We start from the raw sequence: 20,700 nt of genomic DNA, 5'->3' as shown, positions 1-20,700 counted from the left end.
ATATGAGCCCCTAAAATCTTCTTCATTTCTTTATCTAAATCGAGAGTATAGAGTGGTCTGCCTTTTCTCAGCATCGAAATTCCCCAGGTTCTATTTTTCTGTTTTTTATTTGGTCTGCTGCCATCGGGTTTTGTTTTATGGCCCATTTGGAAAATCCCCTCCCACTTTTCTGACCACTCGCCAACCGAACGTCTCCATCGGCGACTAAATTAATCAAAACGAACTTCCGGTTTACGCAAAATGGCGTGAAGTCTGCCACCATTGAATGTTTGAGTGTTCGTTTCTAGGTGTGGCTACTGTGTGTGAAAATTAATGAATGAGTTAACTGAAAAATTAATGAAAAGCAGCCAGAGTGAAGGTGGAGCGAAAGCAAATGCCAAAGGTGTTGTGCAAAAGATAAAGCGTGGAAAATTTATGAAGGAATTAAACGTGAACGAAGGCTACCAAGTTAGACATTCGGCTGTTGGGCAATATTTGTTTTGGGCCCGGGCCCCCTGAAATCTGAAATGTGAAATCTGATGATCATCATTGAGGAAGGAGCGTGAAATTATGCAATCCATGGACGGTCTTTGAGTTCGCTTGCTTGGTTTTCCCTGCTCTGCTCTGGTCTGGTTTATTTTGTTTGCATGTGCGCAGCGATTCGGGCTTCCTGTTTGCTGGCATTTGAGTTACTTAAGTGTAACTAAAACTTTAAGTAAACACACAAATAACATACTTAATATTAAACAAAAATATACACATAGACTAGGGAGATCCAGTCATGATGATGATGATGATGAAAAGGAAAGCACACAGGAAACGCCTGGCTGCCATGGCTGCCTGGAGATGTTCGGCAAACAAAAGATAAAAGCCTGGGGAGTTTAAATTAACCAAAAATTATGTAGGAACATTACCAAAAAGCCAAAGCGGCAGCCCTGACAAATATTAATTTTGTTTATAAACAAGTCTTGGTAGTCCAATCCCCAGCTCCCCAATCTACATTCTCCATTCTCGATTCTCATTCTACTGACCTGCAGTCACAAACAATGTCATCCATATGATTATCGTTACGACCGAGCCGAGTAATTTTATGCCCACTTGACAAACAGCCATAAACCAGAACAGCAAACACAAGAGTCGTCTTGGATAGTAGTAGTAGAGTAGTAGTCTTCTCATTTTCGGTGGGCTTTAGTAGTTTGTAGTGACAATATTGACATAGGCCTAGCAAGGAGAAGAAGATTCCACTCACTTTTCTACCATTTCTCCACGAATTTTCCAGGTGATGCCAGCAATGCCAGCATAGGAAGTGGAGAGGGCACCGGCGAGGAGGACGACGATGCGAGCGGCAAAAAGAACCAAAAGAAACGTGGCATTTTCCCAAAAGTAGCAACCAACATATTGAGAGCGTGGCTGTTTCAGCATTTAACGGTGAGTAGCGCAAGTAGTTACCTTCATTTCCACCTCCGATTTTTTGGCCAATGGCTTTCCGGCACGTCAGAGATGTTATCGCGATCTCAGTGGGAATCTCTGACTGGCCGGGGGCTGGTGGCCCCACCCCCTAGAAACTAGAAACTAGGAGCTAAACCAGCCCCAGTCTGATAAGAATGCGGTCTAGTCACACTGCGGAAAAAAGTGGTTACATAAGAGGGTTATTTATTTTAAAAATATTAATAAAGAAATTAAATCAAGTCTTAAAGAAAATATCTTTAAATAAAAGTAACCTTTTATTTAGCGAAACATTAAATAAATAAAAGTAGTGTAGAAAATAACATTATTTAGTAAAATTTTCGATTGTTCTGAAAAATGAGTTGGGAATTATTAGCATAAGCAGTGAATAAAGGAAATACTTTATAGCCAAGAAAACTTTCGAGATAAATTAAATGTGGAATTTTTTTTTAAGAAATACCATTTTATTATAAAATAAATTAACAAACTAAAGGTTATAGTCGTTTTCGCAGTGCAGCTATTGTTTTATTTTCGTGTTTTTTTTTTCCAACGTGTGGCAGGTTGATAAGATTACCGCATGGGCTCCAATGAATGGCCTGCGTCAATGGGCGGCGCAGTGGGTGGGGAAAAGCTAAGGGGGGCAAAGGAAAAAGGGGGCTGTGGTCTAGGGGAAAAGCCTGCACGATGATGTAAACGATAGCAGCCAGGGGAGGCGCCATTCGGAACCTTGATTATATGGCCATTAGGGTGGGAAATGCAAACAAGATTGTGTGCTGTACTTGATCAGACTGAAGAGTTTTCCCCTCCCAACTGCCAAGTCCAATCGCAGACCACTCACTCGGCCTAAGCATCCATTTAGGCATTTATCCAGTTGGCCATAACAAATACCCTTTCGGAGCTTCTTTGCCCGGTCATCGCGTCCAATTAGATTTCCATTTTCGGGGCCATCAAAGAGCTCGGCTAAACGGCCTCGAAATGCGGCACTAAAAACAAATTGCCAATGGCAATAACTATTCAAAGCCAGAAACTGCAGTTCAAAGTTCCTTTTTCGGATTTCGGAGATGCCAAACGGAAGTCCAGTCCAATCCAGCGGATGTGTAATACAAATAAACAGATTTGTTATGCGCCACTTTATGTTGGGCAACCAAAAAAAAGGGGAAAAGGTGGCCAAGGGTTGAATATGCGGTCGAGCCAAGAAAGAGCCAAACAAAACTATAAGATTTTAATGCTGGACGGTTCAAGGAAGTTCCAACTACGTTTTTTGGCCATTAGTTTTGGGGATTTTTTGTGAGTCTGAGTCTGAGTCTGCCACTGCGTATGTAAAATGATAGAAATCTTAATGGAATTCGGTAAGCGAGTGTGTGTGGTGTGGCCAACAAAGTTAACGACCAAAAGCTGACCAGCGCGATAAGCCAGCGAATCGGAAATTAAAGTTGAGGATGCGTTTCTGGCCCAAAAAAAAGCGAAGAAGAAACGTTTTAAAACGCCAGCCACCCCCTTGGGCGCAAAAGTAAAGTAAACGGAAGAAACATTAGCCCAACCACCCCCATTTCCCCCAAACCCTCGGTGACATTGATGAATTGCCGTTTAAATCAGCGCATCACTCATGTTTGCCCAGCGGCAGCGTCTCGACTTTCACAGCCTGCACATCCTCATCCACATCCTTGACTGACTCCGTCGTCCCGGCTTAATGCCATTAACAGTTTTTCAACGCATTAGGGAAATTGTTTTTCTTTTACGCCGACATGCGTTTGAAACTTTAATTTCGTATTCAAAGGCCTTCGATTTGGCATAATGCAATGATTGCCAATTTGATTTATCGGTCGAGGGTCTATAAAGCTTTAGGAATAATTAGGAATAATCTTAGAAAGGTATGGACTTAGAGAACTTAAATGAAAAATCGAAATTCGGTAATAGTTCGTAGGTGCTAAATAAATTCATTTACAGAGTTGTCGCTTAAGAGCCATCGAATCCGAATAAGACAGACCCCAAATAAGACCGCAATGATGGTGCTAATGAAGTGTATTGCATTCTGGACAAAAGGGGGCGGGGAGCTTGGGGCCGGGTTAACTGACTGGCCAACCAAAAAACAAAAGCCAGACGCAGACGTCGTTGCAGCAACAACAGCAACATTGAGGGCATTGCATGGCTGCCTTGTTGTTGCTCATGGGCTGATTGCAGTTGTTGCAAAAATGTTCCCCATGTTGTTATTGCTGTTGCTGCTGCTGCCGCTTGGTTGCCATAATTATGGCAGGCGCGCGAATATTTTGTTTACATTTGGCGCGCATTGCAGACAGGCAGCAACAACGGCAGGCAACGGCAATGGCACGGCAGCAACACCAACGGAACGGCAGCAACACCATAAAAAAAAAAGTCTCGTTTCGCGTGCTCCGCCTACTCGAGCAGTTAGCCACATGTGTGTGCAGTTTGCCCATATGCCCCAGGTTCGTTCCCATTCTCGACTTCCCCCTTTAACCCTCTCACCACCCCCTCGAAAAAAACCCTCCCTCGCCGGCAATTTTCTTCCGGCTGTCTGTTGTTGCTGTTCTGCTTTTGGGCCTACGTTTCGACGTGGCTGGTGCCGTTGCAACTTGCAACTTGCAACCCCTGAAAAAAGACGCAAAGAGCGCGAAATGTTAAGCCATGGCAAAATGGCCAAAGGAAGCCATAGAGGGGCGGACGAAGGGGTTTTACAAAAGGGGGGTTTATGGGGCGGGGGGAATTAGGTGCAGCCGCGGTGAAAGAGTTGCATTGTTGTCAGCGAGTCATGTTGCAACGGCGCTTAGTGTGTGGCATGGTGCAAGGTGTCGGCTCAAGACGAACCTGCAATGCGCTTTAAGAATTCTAAAATATATACAATTTTATAGGAAAGTTCTTAAGTAGAAAATATATTTTTTTAAATATTATAAATGAATCACTAATAGTAACTTTCAATTTAGTTTTTAATATATAAATTATATGTTCGATTTTATTTATGAATGAAATTGATTAATACCTTCCAATTCCATTTCAATATTTTTATTTATGTCTATTTCAGTTGACTTGCCATTAAAAGCCCCTAAAATATTATTTATGATATTTATTTAACATTTTTAAAGCTATTATTTTAAAGGCCAAAGTCGGGGGAATAATTCTCCTACCCTAAGCGTTTTCTAATTAAATGCGTTACAAAGGCAGGGATTAAATCTCTTTCATATTTATTTTCTATCCCACTTCTCGACGTAGGGCATCGTCATAACTTTAAAGCCCTCTTGGTTGCCAAGCTGAACATTATTATGATTTTTTCCTTTCCGTAGGATGGGGACAACATTGCGATTAGTGCTGGGTCTTCCAGCTCACCTTATCATTGGGGCCTACCGAGGGCGGGGGAAATCCGAGGGAAAAACACTCATTTGGCTTTGTTTAGACTGGAAAAAATCTTCATAATGGCCAACAGTCGCCTTTTCTTCGCTGTGGCAATGCAATTTTCACCGCTGCAATTTGCTGCCAACGCTGTTGCTGTTGCAGTTGTTGCTGCAGCAGTTGTTGCTGTTGCCGTTGGCTTGTTTCACAAATGGCGTCGCATTTGGCGTTGTTAATGGCGTCGGCATCGCTGGCATCGCATGGTTGTTGGTCTTCATGTGTATGTGGTGGTGGTCATGGGCGGGGGGCCGGGATCCGAAAAGGGGGCAGGCCAGGCAGACTTCTTGGGCTTGTTGTGCCATGTGTCACGGCGTTGCAGTCATGTTGACATCATTGGGCCCAGGTCCAATGAAATGGGGGTCTCTCTCCTCGGGGCCTTGTCAGCAAGGGGTGGGAAGGGGGGCCAAGAAGGAGTTAACCCCCCTCTTACACATCTGTGTGCGATGATTGTTTTAAATTCATTTGCCAAGTTTAAATAAACACACAACAAAGTGAAAATATGCTGGCAAAAAAAGTGGAGCGAGTCAAGTTGCCACAGGGACAAGAAGGCAGAAGGCAGAAAGAGAGACAGAAATCAGAGGGAAAGAAAGAGACGGCCAGCCAAAAGGCAGAGAGAGACAGAGCGACTATGGGGACCATGGGCTGGGGCGACAACTTAAAGGCGTGACAGTAATTAATTATTTTGTCGTATGGTAAATTAATAAACCAAATGGACTTTGTTTCTACTTGACATGTTATGCACTCTCTGTATCTCTATATATATGTGGAGATATATATATTTTTCGGTGTGTGAGTGCGAAATGCATAATTGCTTTCATTAGTCTAATTGGTGCAACACAGTGCAGCTGAAAGAAAAACGCTTAAGCAGACAGAGACAGAAGGTCCGGGGGGAAAAAGGAGACAGACTCTTGGGAGTAGGCGTTGAAAGAAAAGCTTTTGCAAATGAATTATATGCACTTCTGATCCCCCAAGAGTCGGGCAAGTCAACGAACTTGACCTGCCAGCTATAATATATATAAAGGATTATATTCTGAAGAGCGGGGTGCGGAAAGTGTATCGTATTTATAGTTGGTAAAGAAATCTTTGTCTCTGTGAAAGATTCTAGGTTGCAGAAGTCATATTTGTAATTTCTTAATCTTTTTGGAGTTTTATGATCTTTTTACTATTTAACAATGCAAATAATTATAAATATTAAAACCAAGATTTCTTTTAATAATATTCCCGTTGGCCTATAAAGCTTGTTTATATTTTTTACATGCGGATATAAACTTCCTTGTGCAAGCAATAAAATTCAAAATATATATGTTCTTTCCCCGACTTGGACTCTTAATTATTCCAAGTTTGCATTGCCATTCCTTTTCCCCATTGACAACCACAAAGTTGTTCCTGCTACTGCCAGATGTCTCGACTCGTGTTGGCCACAACATCAAATCAATAACCAGGCTCCACCTGCATCTGCAAACCCATAACCCATCCGAACCCAGTCCTACAGCCCACATGCCTCCTTTGAGAAAGCCATCTTTGTGCGCCACAAAGTATGCTATAAATTCCGTTTTAATTTACCTGCATGTAATTTATGCCTTCTGACTTCTTGAACATTTTCTATATATATATATTTAGGTGCAGCAGGAGCAGGAGTTGGAAGGGGCTAACATTGCCATTGGCATGTCCATTGTATTTACATGGCTCCAACGTTTATTTGTCAATACGCAAATTTCATATAGTATTTGGTTATATCAGCTATAGTTGTTTGTAGTTCGGTTGTCTGGTTGTTGTCTTGTTGTTGTTGTCCAAAGTGCGGGCGTGTCAGGCTGAAAGTCCTGGCCTCGACAGGACAGCAAACAACTATTGCTGGCGGGCACAGGACTTCTTGGACAAGACAACACGTAAAATTTATTAAACACAAACAATAAGGCAAATGCATTTAAGGAGCCACACAGCTACACAGAAGGCCAAGCCCTCCCTGCTGCAGGACAACAACAATGGCAACTAAATTGCATTACAGTCGACGGCCAGGACATGGACACACAGCTACAGATACAGACGAAGAAGACAAGGATGTGCAGCGTTGCACATTTCGATTGGAATGGCTATGGCTATACGGCCCCGCCTTATATGTATATGCTTGGGTGACAGTTCATTTATTTTTCGGGGTCCATCGTAAATTGCCAAACAATTTCTTAGCCAGTCCACAAAATTGCATTTCGCAGGCAATGGGAAATGGCGAATGGAAGTTGTGGGATCCCCTCGAATCACAATTATCGACTGGTGACGAGTGGCCGAAAAAGCTGAAGGAACCGCCCACAGCTGCCGGAAACGATTGCGGCGAGTCGAGGGTTAAACACAAAGGCTTTTGAGTCCTTCGTCCTTCTTCCCTGGAGCACGCGCACAAGAATATCCCGACTTTTCGAGGGGCGAAACAAAGCCAAAATCATTTGACGGCTACTTCCGCCATACAGAGATCCTTAGAAATAATTCTTTGACAGCCACCAGGTGACTGGTTGAACCCTTTCGTCAAAAATAAAATATTTTAAAGGTGGTACAGTATTTTTAAAGATTTTTAAATTTAATTATTTGATTTAAAATCATTTCGTGACAGACTGTATAAAATCTAAGATTTCGAAAAATTTTAATAAAAGTAGCAATTTATTTAATGATAATTTTATTTTAATATATAAAATATGTTATATAAACACATAAAATTATCTCTCTTAACGCTTTCAAAAATTACCAAATATTTTCCATGTGCAGCACCCCAAAAAACATTAATAAAGTGAATTTGTGCTGCGATCGGAATCGTTGAATCAACAGAAAGTGCACAACAACTAGGCAAACAAAACAAATTGTAATAAGCGCCAGGCGAGAGGAACCAACCGATTAGATTAGCTGGGCTTAAGGGGGCGGTAGGCGGTTGTCGGCCGTCGGCTGTCCAGGGGGAGTGGCACTTTCACTTTAGTCAAACTATTTACCCACTGACGCCACTGTGTCGGCGGTTCGACTGCAAGATTTATGGGAAGTGGACTGCTCGTTGGCATTTGTTTGCCCATTTGGCGCTAGACACGCGCTCCAATTGCAATGCCCCGCCCCCTGATTAACCCATTCCCAAGCCCTTTGCTTAACCCCCTAAGGGTACCGGCAATTGAGGACACTTTGAGTGGCACTGCTGATAAGCAGAAAGGCACTGCACTCTGATAAAACCCAAAAAACACCCGAAAATTGTGCGTTTCAAGTGCAGCCCTCTGCGATGGGATGACAGGTTCCCATTCGGTTTTATTGCGGCCCATGATTGATCGATTGTTTGGCCGGTTCGCTAGATAGATTGTAAATTTGGGCACTGCAACAGTTTGTTGATATGTGTCTGCTGGGAAGGGGTTAACAATTTTTATTACATTAAAATTACACATTTTAAATTTGGAAATAGAATATTCTGACAGAGAGATCAATAAAATACTTTAAAAATATTTTATTGATAAACATTCAATACCAAAATATTTTATTATTCATTTTATATTATTAAAAGTTGAAACCTAATTTATAACCATATTTGTTCACCATTTCCTTGCAGCATCCCTACCCATCCGAGGACCAGAAGAAGCAATTGGCCCAGGACACCGGCCTAACGATACTGCAAGTGAATAATTGGTGAGTATCCGCTCGAGATCCGATAGGATCGGCTCAGATATCTTTTCGACGGCAGACAACATCATAATGTGGTAAACGATGCCCTGGGTTGTCCATTACTCACACGCTTTATTCAGCAACTTGGTCGTAAGATTAAACCCGAAACCGAACCGAACCAAAACCAGAGCACACTTACATCTGGCCAAAACAAATTTATAAGCCAAGCGGCCCACGCTGCCAAGGAAATAGAACCTGCCACAACAGGCCGACAGGCAGCCAGCAAGAGGTGAAAAGAATGTGGCAAACAAAATTATGGGCCTTGTTTGGATTCGAAACACACTGGAGAAACTGGAAATCCTAGAGATCCCAAAGTGCATTACGGCCGAGACACAGGGCCAGAGATCTAGGGAAACGTCTCTGGGAGACGGCAACTTCATCAAATTTTGCACATTATGCGACAGCCTGCAGAACTTGACACTCGGCAAGCTGAGAACTGCAAACGGCAAACTGCAAGATGCGAAAATATATAGGGGAATAGAGATGGAAAAGCTTGGGAGAGCCAAGTTAAAAGCGCTGCTGAATCTTTTATGCAGCCAGCTGAGGAGGCGAGGAGGTGGCTTTGCGGAATGCTTTTAAGCTGCGACAGGCCACAATAAAATCCGGCGAGAAATGTGTGAGAGCTCTGCCGCCTGGCAGGCACTCAGCTCAATTAAATTGAATTTCGCGCTCACCGAAGCACACTGCAAATTAACAAATAGTAGCCAAAGGACCCTTGCTCTTCCCTTTCCGATTCGCTTAGGCACGCAACGCTGCGTAGAAAGGTCCTGGGGAAAATAAGAAAAAATAAGGGGAAAAAAGAAAATAAAAGAAAAGGAAAAAGAAAAACCTTGGCAGAAAATAGCAAAATAAAATGTTGACACTTTTGGTTATTTATGGGCAGGCGGGCAACACCTTTTCGCTGAGCCAGTCGCTCCCGAGAAGGACACTAATCCTGGGGGAATATCTCTCCTCTAAATGTGTATTTATTTTGCGCAATTTGAGCCGGGGCGAAACTCGGCATAAGAAGCCATTCAAATGACCAGGAGACTCCATTAACACCCAATAAGAGATGGCCAGACAGCAGAAGTAACTTTCGTAATCGAAAAAGTTTCGCTTTTCTTTTCCCCGAGCAAGTTTTAAATATTAACGCTTAGTTACAGCTGCAGAAGGAAAAGTTATAATTATGGCCTAAGTACATAAATAACTCCCGCAAATGTTTGCTATCCTACCGATTTAGAGCTATATATATTTTTTTTTTGCTTCCCTTCCATCTGCAATCATTCCAATCAAGTGCGAGGCCAGCGGGCAAATCGATTTGCAGCTTACAAGATGCGATTCTTTGGCTGCATCTTGAAATGCGAAGAAAAATGCCAGCGAAATATCTATATGGCACAGCAAACGGAACTCAATTCCATTTTGTCGTTTTGATAAACGATTTCAGGGCGTTGCAACAATTTCCGCCCCAAAATGAGCAAAAATCAGGGGCAGAACGCAAACGAACTGCAAATTGAAAAGTCAAAGGGGCGAGCGGTAAAGTGTTCCCTTTTTCAATCCGTTTGAGGAGGAGTTGTTAAGGGCATTAACCTCGGCTAACTCGGATTTTGGCTAATGCGAGTAGCTCGTGCACTGGGAGAAAAATTATATTGATTTTAAAAGAACTCTCTTCCATTAAATCAAACATCTAAATCCAAAAATTCTAAGGAAATATTTTTAAATCCTTTTTTTGTCAAATATTTGTTTAAAAACTGTATTTTCTAGTTTGGGAACTTGTTTTTCCCAGTGCGCCTGTAACTGATTCCTCTGGCGTTTTTCCCTTTCCCTGTTTGGGTTTTTTCCTGTGTGGCTTCGGTTTGTTTGGCTGATATAAAAGTGATTTTTTCTTTTCTGTTTTTTTCTGAGGCCGTGTCAAAGCTTGCGGGTAACATCGTCTTGGCCAAGTGACTGTCACTCCGCTCCGGCGGCTTTCTGCTTTAATCATTTTGCTCTTTTTGCGCTTTTTATGTCGCCACTGATCCTTCGGATCAACTGCTACGGGCAACTGCTTATTATTTCTTATTGCATTTATTAAACGACAATCATAACCAAAGTCGGCGCGGCCCATTGATCTGGCTTGTTTTGGAGGGCAGCCGCAAAAAGTGTGACTCTGGCGGAGATTTGGTTTGGTTTATGGCTAAGTTGGGCACATAAAGCACAGTGCACAGTGTCCCCGGATTTACCGCGGCCAATTCATGCATAATTCATGGCAACCTTTTCGGTTCTGTGTGTGTTTTTAATTAGCGAATGCCACTAAAACGAAATCTCTTTGTGTGCTTACAGGTTCATCAATGCGCGGCGGAGAATCGTCCAGCCGATGATCGATCAATCGAATCGTGCAGGTAACTATTGTTCTTAGCTATAAGAAAATACAAAACAGAAAAGAAAACAAAAAAAATATCCATAACTATGAAATGGCGATGATCTAGTTAAGAACTAAGTGCGGCGAACCGCGAGGTTGGCCTGGCTTAATTTTTCGAAAGTCCACTCGAACGCAATTTCTAATTATGTGCATTTTTTCTCTTTTTCCCCGCGCTTCCTTTCCATTTGGGCGACTCACCAACAGTCTATACACCGCATCCAGGTCCCTCCGGTTATGGCCACGACGCCATGGGCTACATGATGGACAGCCAGGCGCATATGATGCACCGTCCGCCCGGAGATCCCGGCTTCCACCAGGGCTATCCGCACTACCCGCCGGCCGAGTACTACGGCCAGCACTTGTAATCCTCGTAATCCGGCTCGGAACCGGAAGCGGCGGAAGCGGAACTGCAACCAGAGAGCTCTCCGGAAGCGATCAAGCCAAAATCATAGCTTAAATTTTACCACCACCACGAGAAGAAAACAACTGGGGAAGGATGAGGAGGATGGAGCAGCAGCAGGAGGAGGAACCGGAAAAGGAGGAGCAGTCCGATCCAATCCAATCCCAAAACTAGCATACCGCGTGGCAATATCAGTCAAGTAAATAGCAAACAAAAAACAACAAGCAAAGAACAACAACAACAGCAAACGTAGTAAAAAAACCTATCAAATGATATTAGCTAAGCAACAACAACAACTGCAGAATCCAGAACAACAACAACAGCAACTACAAACCAGCAAAAACAAATCACATCAAAAAGAAATCCAGAAATTTTAAAGAAACTATTTGTGTATACCTTAAACATAAATAACAAAAGCAGAAAAAAGGGAAAAAATAAAAACAAGAAAAAAGATATTTATGCATAAACAAAAATGAAACGCTTAGCTATAAGTTAAATAAACAAAATAAAACCAGAACTCACACCTACACACAGACACACACACGCAGACAGACACACACACAACAGCAACAGCAACAATTTGAAATGCAAATTTTTATGTTCAAAGCTGCAGAATGCAAAACACATGAAACATTTTTAAAGCATGAATTTAGGCGCAGTCCCGAAAGGAAACTAAAACTAAAACACACACAGAAAACAGAAAATTCAAGCGACATTTTCGTTCGGAATTGTTATAGATTTTAGTTTGAATTTAGAAAATGCCCCGCCCCACCAGAAAACCCAGCAAATCAAGAAAGAAAGAGGAAAAACAAATAGCAGCACGAAATTCTATAAAGTTTGAATATAATTTTGAGGATGAAAGGAAAATTCTTTGCTAGTTCTTAGTTTCACTTTAGTTATGTAACAAGTCAGCTGTAGTAACGCTTTGTTTTCTATACCCTTACGCATACATGTATATGTACATACAAAACAAATCGATAACAAACTATAGATACATACGTACATCTATGTTTAGGCGATAGAACCCTACTATATATTATCCTACGTTTAGACGATTAATTTAAATAAATTGAATTGTTTTCTAATTTTACGCCTTGCAACACTTAAGTAAAAACGAAATGGAATTTAATTTTTACAAAAAAGAAACAAACAAAATGGAGATGTAGAAGTGAGGAGGGAACATTATGATTTGAATGGAATTTGTTTTAGAGTTTTTACTGTGTGCGGATCTTGTAGTATTATTTTCCAACTGAAGCACACGGACCGATTTGAATATATATGTATATGTATGGATTTTATGCGAGATACAAACAATACGATACAAATAATGGCATAGGCATATACATAACTCTGAATATGTATACGTAATATAAATAATAAATTATGCTTACGTTTAAACTGTACTTTTATTTATGTATTCTAATTTGTATGCGTTAATCCTTAGTTAACTATTATTATTATTATTACATTTACTTAATTAATGATTTAAATTTAACTAATTCAAAACACTGAGCAAGAGGATAGATTGTACGAGAGATGATTTATTGATGAAAACAAAAATGCATATATGAGAAAATATTTGAAAAAATAACCTTTGTTTGTGTTTTCATTTGATTTTGGTTCGGCTTCTTATTATTTCTGATCTTACAGCGGGGCAAGGACTTATGTTTTGATACTTTTGAGGGGATATACACGTGCTCCAAGAGCCCTATCCTCCTCTCCCTCGATATCTTTATTTTGTACTCCTGTTGGATCTTTTGGCAGACGCGCGTCACATGCTAAGGAACTGAATTGAATTTACATTGCTTGTGGATCTGATTAATCTTAAATGGTAACGAATATACGTAAATGCAGAGGGCAACAAATCGAAATTTAAGTATTTAGTTTGGAATTTATTAACTATAAATAGATCGAAGGTGTGGAAAGCGAGTACCTATTTTGAAAATACAAACGCGAAATAAGATGGATTACTTAGCCTGCTCTTTGAACGAAAAATGAAAACTTGAGCTTCTTTTGCATGGGAAACCAACACTTCATTGGCAGACACACTTAGGCAAACTCATCTTACTACTTACCGACTACACTCGAAACAATCACTCAAATGTATACGAACTTCTCTAAGAATCCCCCAAGAATGAAAACCTTATGCGAATTTTTTGCACCTAACAAGCGAAGCGATAAATTTATTTACAAAGTTTGCTAAATTGCAAAAGCTGTAATTGCGAATAGAAATTGTAATTGAAATTGAATTTGAATTCGAAGGCAAATTGAACATTTTCACAATTATACAACAGAACTATACGATATACGAGTACGAGTACGCATCGCTAGTAATTTATTAGACTATATATAAAGTAGTTAAATAATCGACACAACAATTGACTTGAGAAACGTTTAAACGCAAATTGTACAGAACGCCTTAAATGAGAAACCAAAGTGGAAGCATTGAATGAATGAATACGAATGATGTATACGAGTCTATATACAGAACATAAACTATACCTAGTTATACCTAAACTAAATTTTAATAAATCTTGAATAGTATATATATCTATATATCATATACATTATGGCTTAAGAAAAGGGAACCAAATGCAGTCGATGCGGATAGCGGCGAGTGATATCCCACAGTTGGTGGGTCTGAGAATTCCCGAGAGTTTCCAAGTATTTTGTACGAGCTTCTTTTATATGCCCCTTCTACATTCGATCGTCGGGATATCCAATATCTTCCCCATAGAGTATCGTATCTGAGGGATATGCTCGCTGCGCCGGACCGACGAAAGCTTGTAAATTAAATCATTAAGATTGATTTGAGGGAATATGGCAATATGTGTGCTTATCGGACCGGTATGGATGAATACCGACAGTAATCCAGATAACGAGCTATACGATTTGTAATACGCTTTGTATATGAAAGTGGCGAGCTCGATGGCTTTTTACGTTTGAAATCATTTTCGTGTCAGAATTTAAATTAAAATGTGATTTTTCTCGAAACTTTAATGTATACGCCGTAAATATTATGAATATGATTATTAAGTGCTGCAGCAACATTATTATTACCATTATTATTATTACGATTGATAAATACGATTATAAATTTACATATTCGAGTGTAATGTATGTAATAAATATTGTACATTTTTGATAACTTCCCCTAGAGAGTACACTGTAAATATATTGCAACATTTGCATAGATCATCCACACTTAAAAACATTATACTAATTATAGAGCTAAGTCTAAACCTAATCTAAAGCTAGGTCCTAGCGATAAATAATAAGGGACGATAAGGCCGATGAGGAGAAAAGCAACCCTGAGCATAGACTAAAGTGCACCAGAAAGAAAATAAAAAGATAAAAGACAGAAGAACAATTTATACAACTTACCCACGCGACAGCATCAAGTAAATCCAAAAGAATGAAAGAGGTAGAAATAGACAAAGACACACACACGCGAGAAAGAGAGAGCGAGCGAGCGAGCGAAAGAGAGAGCACAAGAGTTAGAAAGGGAGAGCTAACTCAGTAGTTGCGAAATCCAGAAATTAAATCAATAAAACAAAAGAAAAGAACAGAAAACTCTAAGAAGTAAAAACTATAAATATATTTATATGGAGAATTGAATTAAATAAATGTTTGTGCGTGTAAAAATTATCTTTAACTAAATTGCTAGACTTAAAGGCCAGAATGAATTAAATATAAATATATTGAAAGGAAACAGTATCATTAAATTAATTAACTAATTGAAGCTTCTATGTAAAGAACTAAAAACCAATTAACGAATTCCTGAACTTGTTGCAGCCACAAATCGCAAGATAAATGGCCAAGGACCAGCAAGGGCGAAACAGAATATGAGGAAATATTGAACATAATTTTCAATTGTAATAAATTATGAAATAAAAGATTATGAAAACCAATCGAGAAAGTCTTTTTAAATTGGCATGCGGTTTGTGTGTGTACGTAAGGTATGTTAACGGGTTCGGGGCATGACCTCTGACCAGAGTCCAAAGTCCTGGGAATGTGAAATCCTGGCTGTCCTGCGTCCTGACAACTGACGTGGGTCCGCTCGCAATTTGCCAGCTGTCAGTTAGCTGGCCCTCGAACTCAAACTCAAACCCAAACGCAAAACCAAACCCTGAGTCCAGCGCCAACTGACCCTGCTTTCGACCCGCTCTTGACCATTGCGTGCCCCGGTCATTTTGTATAGCCAATATGTGCTATATGCTATATGCGGCGCTCTCTCGACCAATATAATTGAACTATAATTGCCCCGAAATGTTCGTGCGGAGCACGCTTCATCTGCTCGACTTCCGCCTGGGTTTCGTGATCGTTTAGACCCGGCATTAGCTGCGTTCCGAGTTGGTGTGAACTGAATGCACTTCTACTGGTCTGAACACTGCCAAAAATATTTCAAAAATGTTAAATAAATATATAACTGGATGTTGAACATTTTATTAGATGTTAATTGTAAAGGTTTGTAGGATTATTACAAATTTCTACTTAGAAATAACAGCAAATAGACCTTTTAAAGACATTCGTGTTTCCTCATCATATTTATTTTAAAATATAGAAAACAAAATGGTAAACGGCAATACATCTAAATTTAAAACAATTTATTTAACTTTTGTTAAAATCGTTGTTAGGTTATAAGATTTTTATAATAATAGTTATGGTGATGAAAATTCAAGCTAATTTTATTCCTTTCAAACCAAATTAATTAAGGATATTGAACCTATTTTAGAACACAACTTTTTTTTCGGGCAGTGCTGCTCCAAATACCACGGTATTCTCCTCTTCATTGGGTTGTTATTTTTTGGCAGGCGCTGCTAATGCCAATCGAGTGGCACCCGACAACAGCTGCGTGGATTTCCAAGCACTCGCCCCGAGTGGCTGGCCAAAGAAATTCAATTAATATTAATTAGCCAAGGTGTCGAGCTGGTGGCTCTCCCGCTGGATCTCCGGATCTCACGCTGTTGCTCCTTGGCCAAAACAACACACACGCATTATTTCGGCCACAAACGGACAAACTGACAGACAAACGGACGCAACGGACACTCGCACGCCACATAGATAAATGGAGTTTTAATCATTTTCCAAGTGTGAAAATTAGTTGCGTTTAAGTTGCCTATAATTAGTGGGCAGTCGTCGGCTAAATGGTAAATGGGAACCCCCGACCTCATAGGTCCGACCCCCCTGCCTTGTCCGTCGGCGGCTGTAATTACTTTTACGAGCTGTTTACAGCTGCTCCGAGTGGTCATTATGCGGTGGCGTATAAAATTTTTCTGCTGTCAATTTATGCAAATTTCTTATTTCCCCCCCGAAAACACAAAGTTTCCATACCGTTCTGTCTACCTACACGGAAAGTTCTTTAAATTGTCTGCACAATTGCAGAGGACGACATCCCGGGATTCGGGATTCCCGCCCTGCGGCTGTTGTTTTTGAAACTTTAATTTATTTTCATTGCGCATTTTTATGCTCGTAATTCCCTCGTTATTGTTGCCTCCTGTTACTGTTACTGTTCCCATCCTCCCCTTTTTTTTTTGGTTCCACTCCCATTCCACTACGAGTGTTATAATGTCACGCTCGGTGTTGGCATCATTACTTCTGCCATTGTGTTGGCCCTCGCTTTGCATATGAATATGATTTGGGAGCGAAAACATTGTAAACTGCGCTTACACAACCACACACACATACAGCCCGTAGACCTCTTCTCATCCCCCAGTGGTTGCTATTTTAATTTCGTTTTTTTCACCCAGCCGCCCGACTTTGTTGCGTTCTCTCGCCACTTTTATAATTTCAAAACAGATTAATGTTGCGCATATGTGACACCATTTTATGCGACGGGTTTATCTCCTTTATGGCATCATCGTCGCATCTCCGCTCTAGGAAAGTGCGACCCGTCCTGAGCCCAGGGGTTCGGCGGGTTCAGTTCGGGTTCAGGTTCAGCCGGGGTCTTAAGTGGGATCAGCATCGGCATTGGGTTAAACGCCCGGCCAGATCAAAGCAGGTGCGAGCGTATTATGAGCAATTTCCGTCTGCAGGGGGAGTGCGTTTCGACTTCGATTTTTGTTAGGGAAAGTTCCACAAAGGGGTTGGTAGGAAGTGCGGCTTGAAGAAGTACTTGATTTGTAGCTTTAAACTCAGATATAAAGAATTTCATTTTGAACTATAACTAAACTAAAGCATTTTTAAAACTTCTTACATTTATCATTTCTATTATTTTTTTTATTATTTAAAAGGTTTTTGAAAATCGGAACATTTTTGGTTTCATTCAAAGCATCTTATTCATTTAAAAATAAATCTTAAAATTCGCCTATCATTAAATCACTGTTATTAAACGATTCTCGATAATTTAACAGAGCTTTCTTTCGAAATCAGCTTATTGTAAGCTATTTTCGTCTTGTTCTATTACAGATGGTTAGCCCAGACCATCGGCACACAATGGGTATGGATTTCCTTTGTGCCTGCCCAGCTCCACTAATTTGGCATTCATTGGCCTCCGTTCTCTTTCTCTCGCTGCCTTAGCCAAATCTATTTAGCAGCATTAGCCATTGTCTTTGGCCTGTAATGTGATATCGCAGCGAGAGCCATCCATTCAAGACACGCGTTTGTCAAACCATTCATTCCATTGACTCACTCACTCTTTCATTCATTCATTCATGGCTCCATTGCCATTCATTCGATGGCATTTTATAGCCTGGAGCTAGGATCTAGAGGGAAACTCGAATACAAAGTCCGAGGCTCATTAATGCACTTTGCATAATCGCAAAATCATTCAGAGGACAGACAATGGGCGATGCGATGTGTTTTTGCGGGGGCGTTGGTGTCAAGTGGCGTACGAAGAGCTGGAATTGAAATGTTTTCGGATAATTTAAATGACTTGAATTATGTAAATTGTCGCCCCAGACAATGCACTTGGTCGGGGGTCTGGTCTTTCCTTATGGGGAATGCGGGGCTGTCTGTGGAGAAGCCGGGCCAGACCAGACAGACGATGCCGTGCGGCCCGCACTAGATTCACTTACAAATTTAATTAAGCTCAATTGAAAGTAACACCACGAACGGCGGCTGGCATTCTGAGATCCGAGATCCGTGTGGCGACAATCCCAAAACTTTGTTTTGACAATTGATTCAATGAAAAATTTAGTGCACTGCCAGTTGGATATATTCTCCGTTGAATGTTGGCTGTATGATGCTGTATGTCCGTTGTCCGTTTGTCCGTTGTCCGCCCACGCGAACCATGGACAACTGGAAAACTGGACAGCTTCAATATGTCATGGGGCTGACTTTTGTCTCGATTGCCTTTGCACTTTCATCGCGGCATGTCGCGTGTACTTGTCCCACTTACTATGGCATAATTTCCCTGTATCTCTATATCTGTATATCTGTATCTCGCGGCAGTAGTATCTCTATCTGTAGCTGTATCTGTATCTCTCGGTAACCGTGCTGATGTCTGCATTTACATAATTGAATTTGTTTGCTTGATTGTCGAGCTGTCGATGGTTCGCTCGTTCGTTTGGATGTTTTCCGCGGTGCGGGAGGCATTATCAAATTGACAATTGCTAGTTCCGGTCGTTTGCAGTTTGAAGTGCCATCGATGCCGGCCTGCAGATACAGCAACATATATACGGACTACGACTACGGAGAGATACAAAATCTGGAAAAGGGCCCTCATCCGCCGGCGCAAAAATCAACGCAATTTGTCAATAAAAATGTAACTCGAACAGATTGTGAAGTGTGCGAATGTGCTCGAAACAATCGGCGGGCATAAATTATGGTCCATATATGCGCTATATGGATGTGGTGCTGTATCTGGTGCTCAACTCGGTGGTGCTGCTGGTGATATTGATGTGGTGGCTTCTGCGGTGGTTGCCTCTGGTTTCTGTTATGCGGTGGCGGCCTCCATCTGCGGGCTTGTCTGCGATTCCGATTTCGGGATGCTTGACTTTAATACGTATAATGATTTCCAATGCAGATTAAATGATCAGATTATGGGGCACTCGAGATCTCTGGAGTGGAGTGTGCCTGCGGGCAAGGCTTCTGGGATTTTTTCGATTTTGGTCCACCCCGATCGAGTTGATTGGGTGACTTTAAGTGCGGACTTTGGGGAATGTGTCCAAATGCGTTTGCCAATTATTTGCCATTATTAATTTAGTCACATTTCACTTGGCTCGGGCAATTCAATTATTTAAAACTACCTCTTCCTCTCTTCGATAAAATGTCGCAAACAAAAAGCAATTTAATTTTGAATTAGTCGCTAAGACAGTCTACTTATGTGCCGATATATAACGTTACATAAACACATATGTACAACCAATCAAATTTAATGCATTTAACTGCAATCAAAAATGGCTGTTCTTTGCATTTCGAACTCACATACCCACATTCACCATCTCTCTGGCAAAAATCTTTCAACAGAATTTATATAAATGCTGTCAATGCAGGCCGGCCCGCCACGCCCACTCCCACGCCCACTGTCGGTTTGCCATGCCAAAGCGAAAAATACATTTGAATGAAAGTGCACAGGGGAAAATTAAAATTAAGTAGTTTGAATTGTTTTAGTCAGTTTAAATATTAAATAATTATTATTCTTTTTTTAAATATTCTTAAAGGTGTCTTAAAATCAAACGGGCATTTTTAAGAACTATTAAGCGTCTTGTAAGGTCTAAAAAATATTTGAGATAAAATAGTTATTTCATATTTAATTTTCTATATTTAAATCTAATTTTCCCCCAGTGTGCCTTTGGGGGAGTTTACGCTTTTTCAGCAATGAAAAGTAAAAGATGGGACGGCATTGGGAAAGTTTCGTACTGCAGATGTAGCTACAATAGAATTTATATTGAAAACTAAGGAAAATGTTGCAGTCTGAACGGGGAAAGAACAAGACATTTTACAACAATTGCAAATGTCTGTGGCCAAAAGTGTGCGCATGTCAACAAATTTACCAAAAATGTTGTAATGTGTGTGTGGTGGTGTGCCATATTATAAAAGTCACAATAATAATTTCTTAAAATCTTTGCATATTTTTGGCTGCAACCGAAGACGATGATGATGATGATGCTGTTGCTGTTGTGGCATGCATTTTATTTTATGCTTCCTTCCGTTGAAGAACCCCTTTCCACCGATTATATCTGCTTATGTACTTGGCTGTATTCTCAAGATCCAACAACCCACACAATGAGTTGAGAGAGACACACATGGATGGATTTTTCGGTGGGGTTGTTTATATATCCGCACTTAATGCTTAATTCAGTTACAGCTGCTCTGCTTTGACATTGTTGTTGTTATGCTTGGCAGAGTGACATTGTTCTTGTTGTTATAGTTGGCTTGTTGTTGCTATACCATTGACAATGACATCATCATTATGGCGTACTCAGCTTCCAGTTTCAACAGCAGCAGCAGCAACTACAGCAGCAGCAACAACATC

General features: G+C 40.8%; 1 protein-coding gene across 1 annotated transcript in view; it reads left to right on the top strand.

Moving 5' to 3' along the window:
- Positions 1-12,873, top strand: part of hth (Meis homeobox homothorax) — a 106,968-nt gene extending 94,095 nt beyond the window's left edge. Inside the window, exons 11-14 of the mRNA XM_017145729.3 lie at positions 1,259-1,407; positions 8,393-8,469; positions 10,804-10,862; positions 11,087-12,873. Coding sequence (XP_017001218.1) covers positions 1,259-1,407; positions 8,393-8,469; positions 10,804-10,862; positions 11,087-11,247 — 446 coding nt within the window. The 3' untranslated portion in view covers positions 11,248-12,873. The remainder of the gene's footprint in view (positions 1-1,258; positions 1,408-8,392; positions 8,470-10,803; positions 10,863-11,086) is intronic.
- Positions 12,874-20,700: the final 7,827 nt, after the last annotated feature.

This window comes from Drosophila takahashii, chromosome 3R (assembly GCF_030179915.1).
Source record: "Drosophila takahashii strain IR98-3 E-12201 chromosome 3R, DtakHiC1v2, whole genome shotgun sequence".
NCBI classification, from domain to species: domain Eukaryota; kingdom Metazoa; phylum Arthropoda; class Insecta; order Diptera; family Drosophilidae; genus Drosophila; species Drosophila takahashii.
The sequence above is the reverse complement of the archived record's forward strand: the minus strand, read 5'-3'. Positions and strand labels throughout refer to the sequence as shown.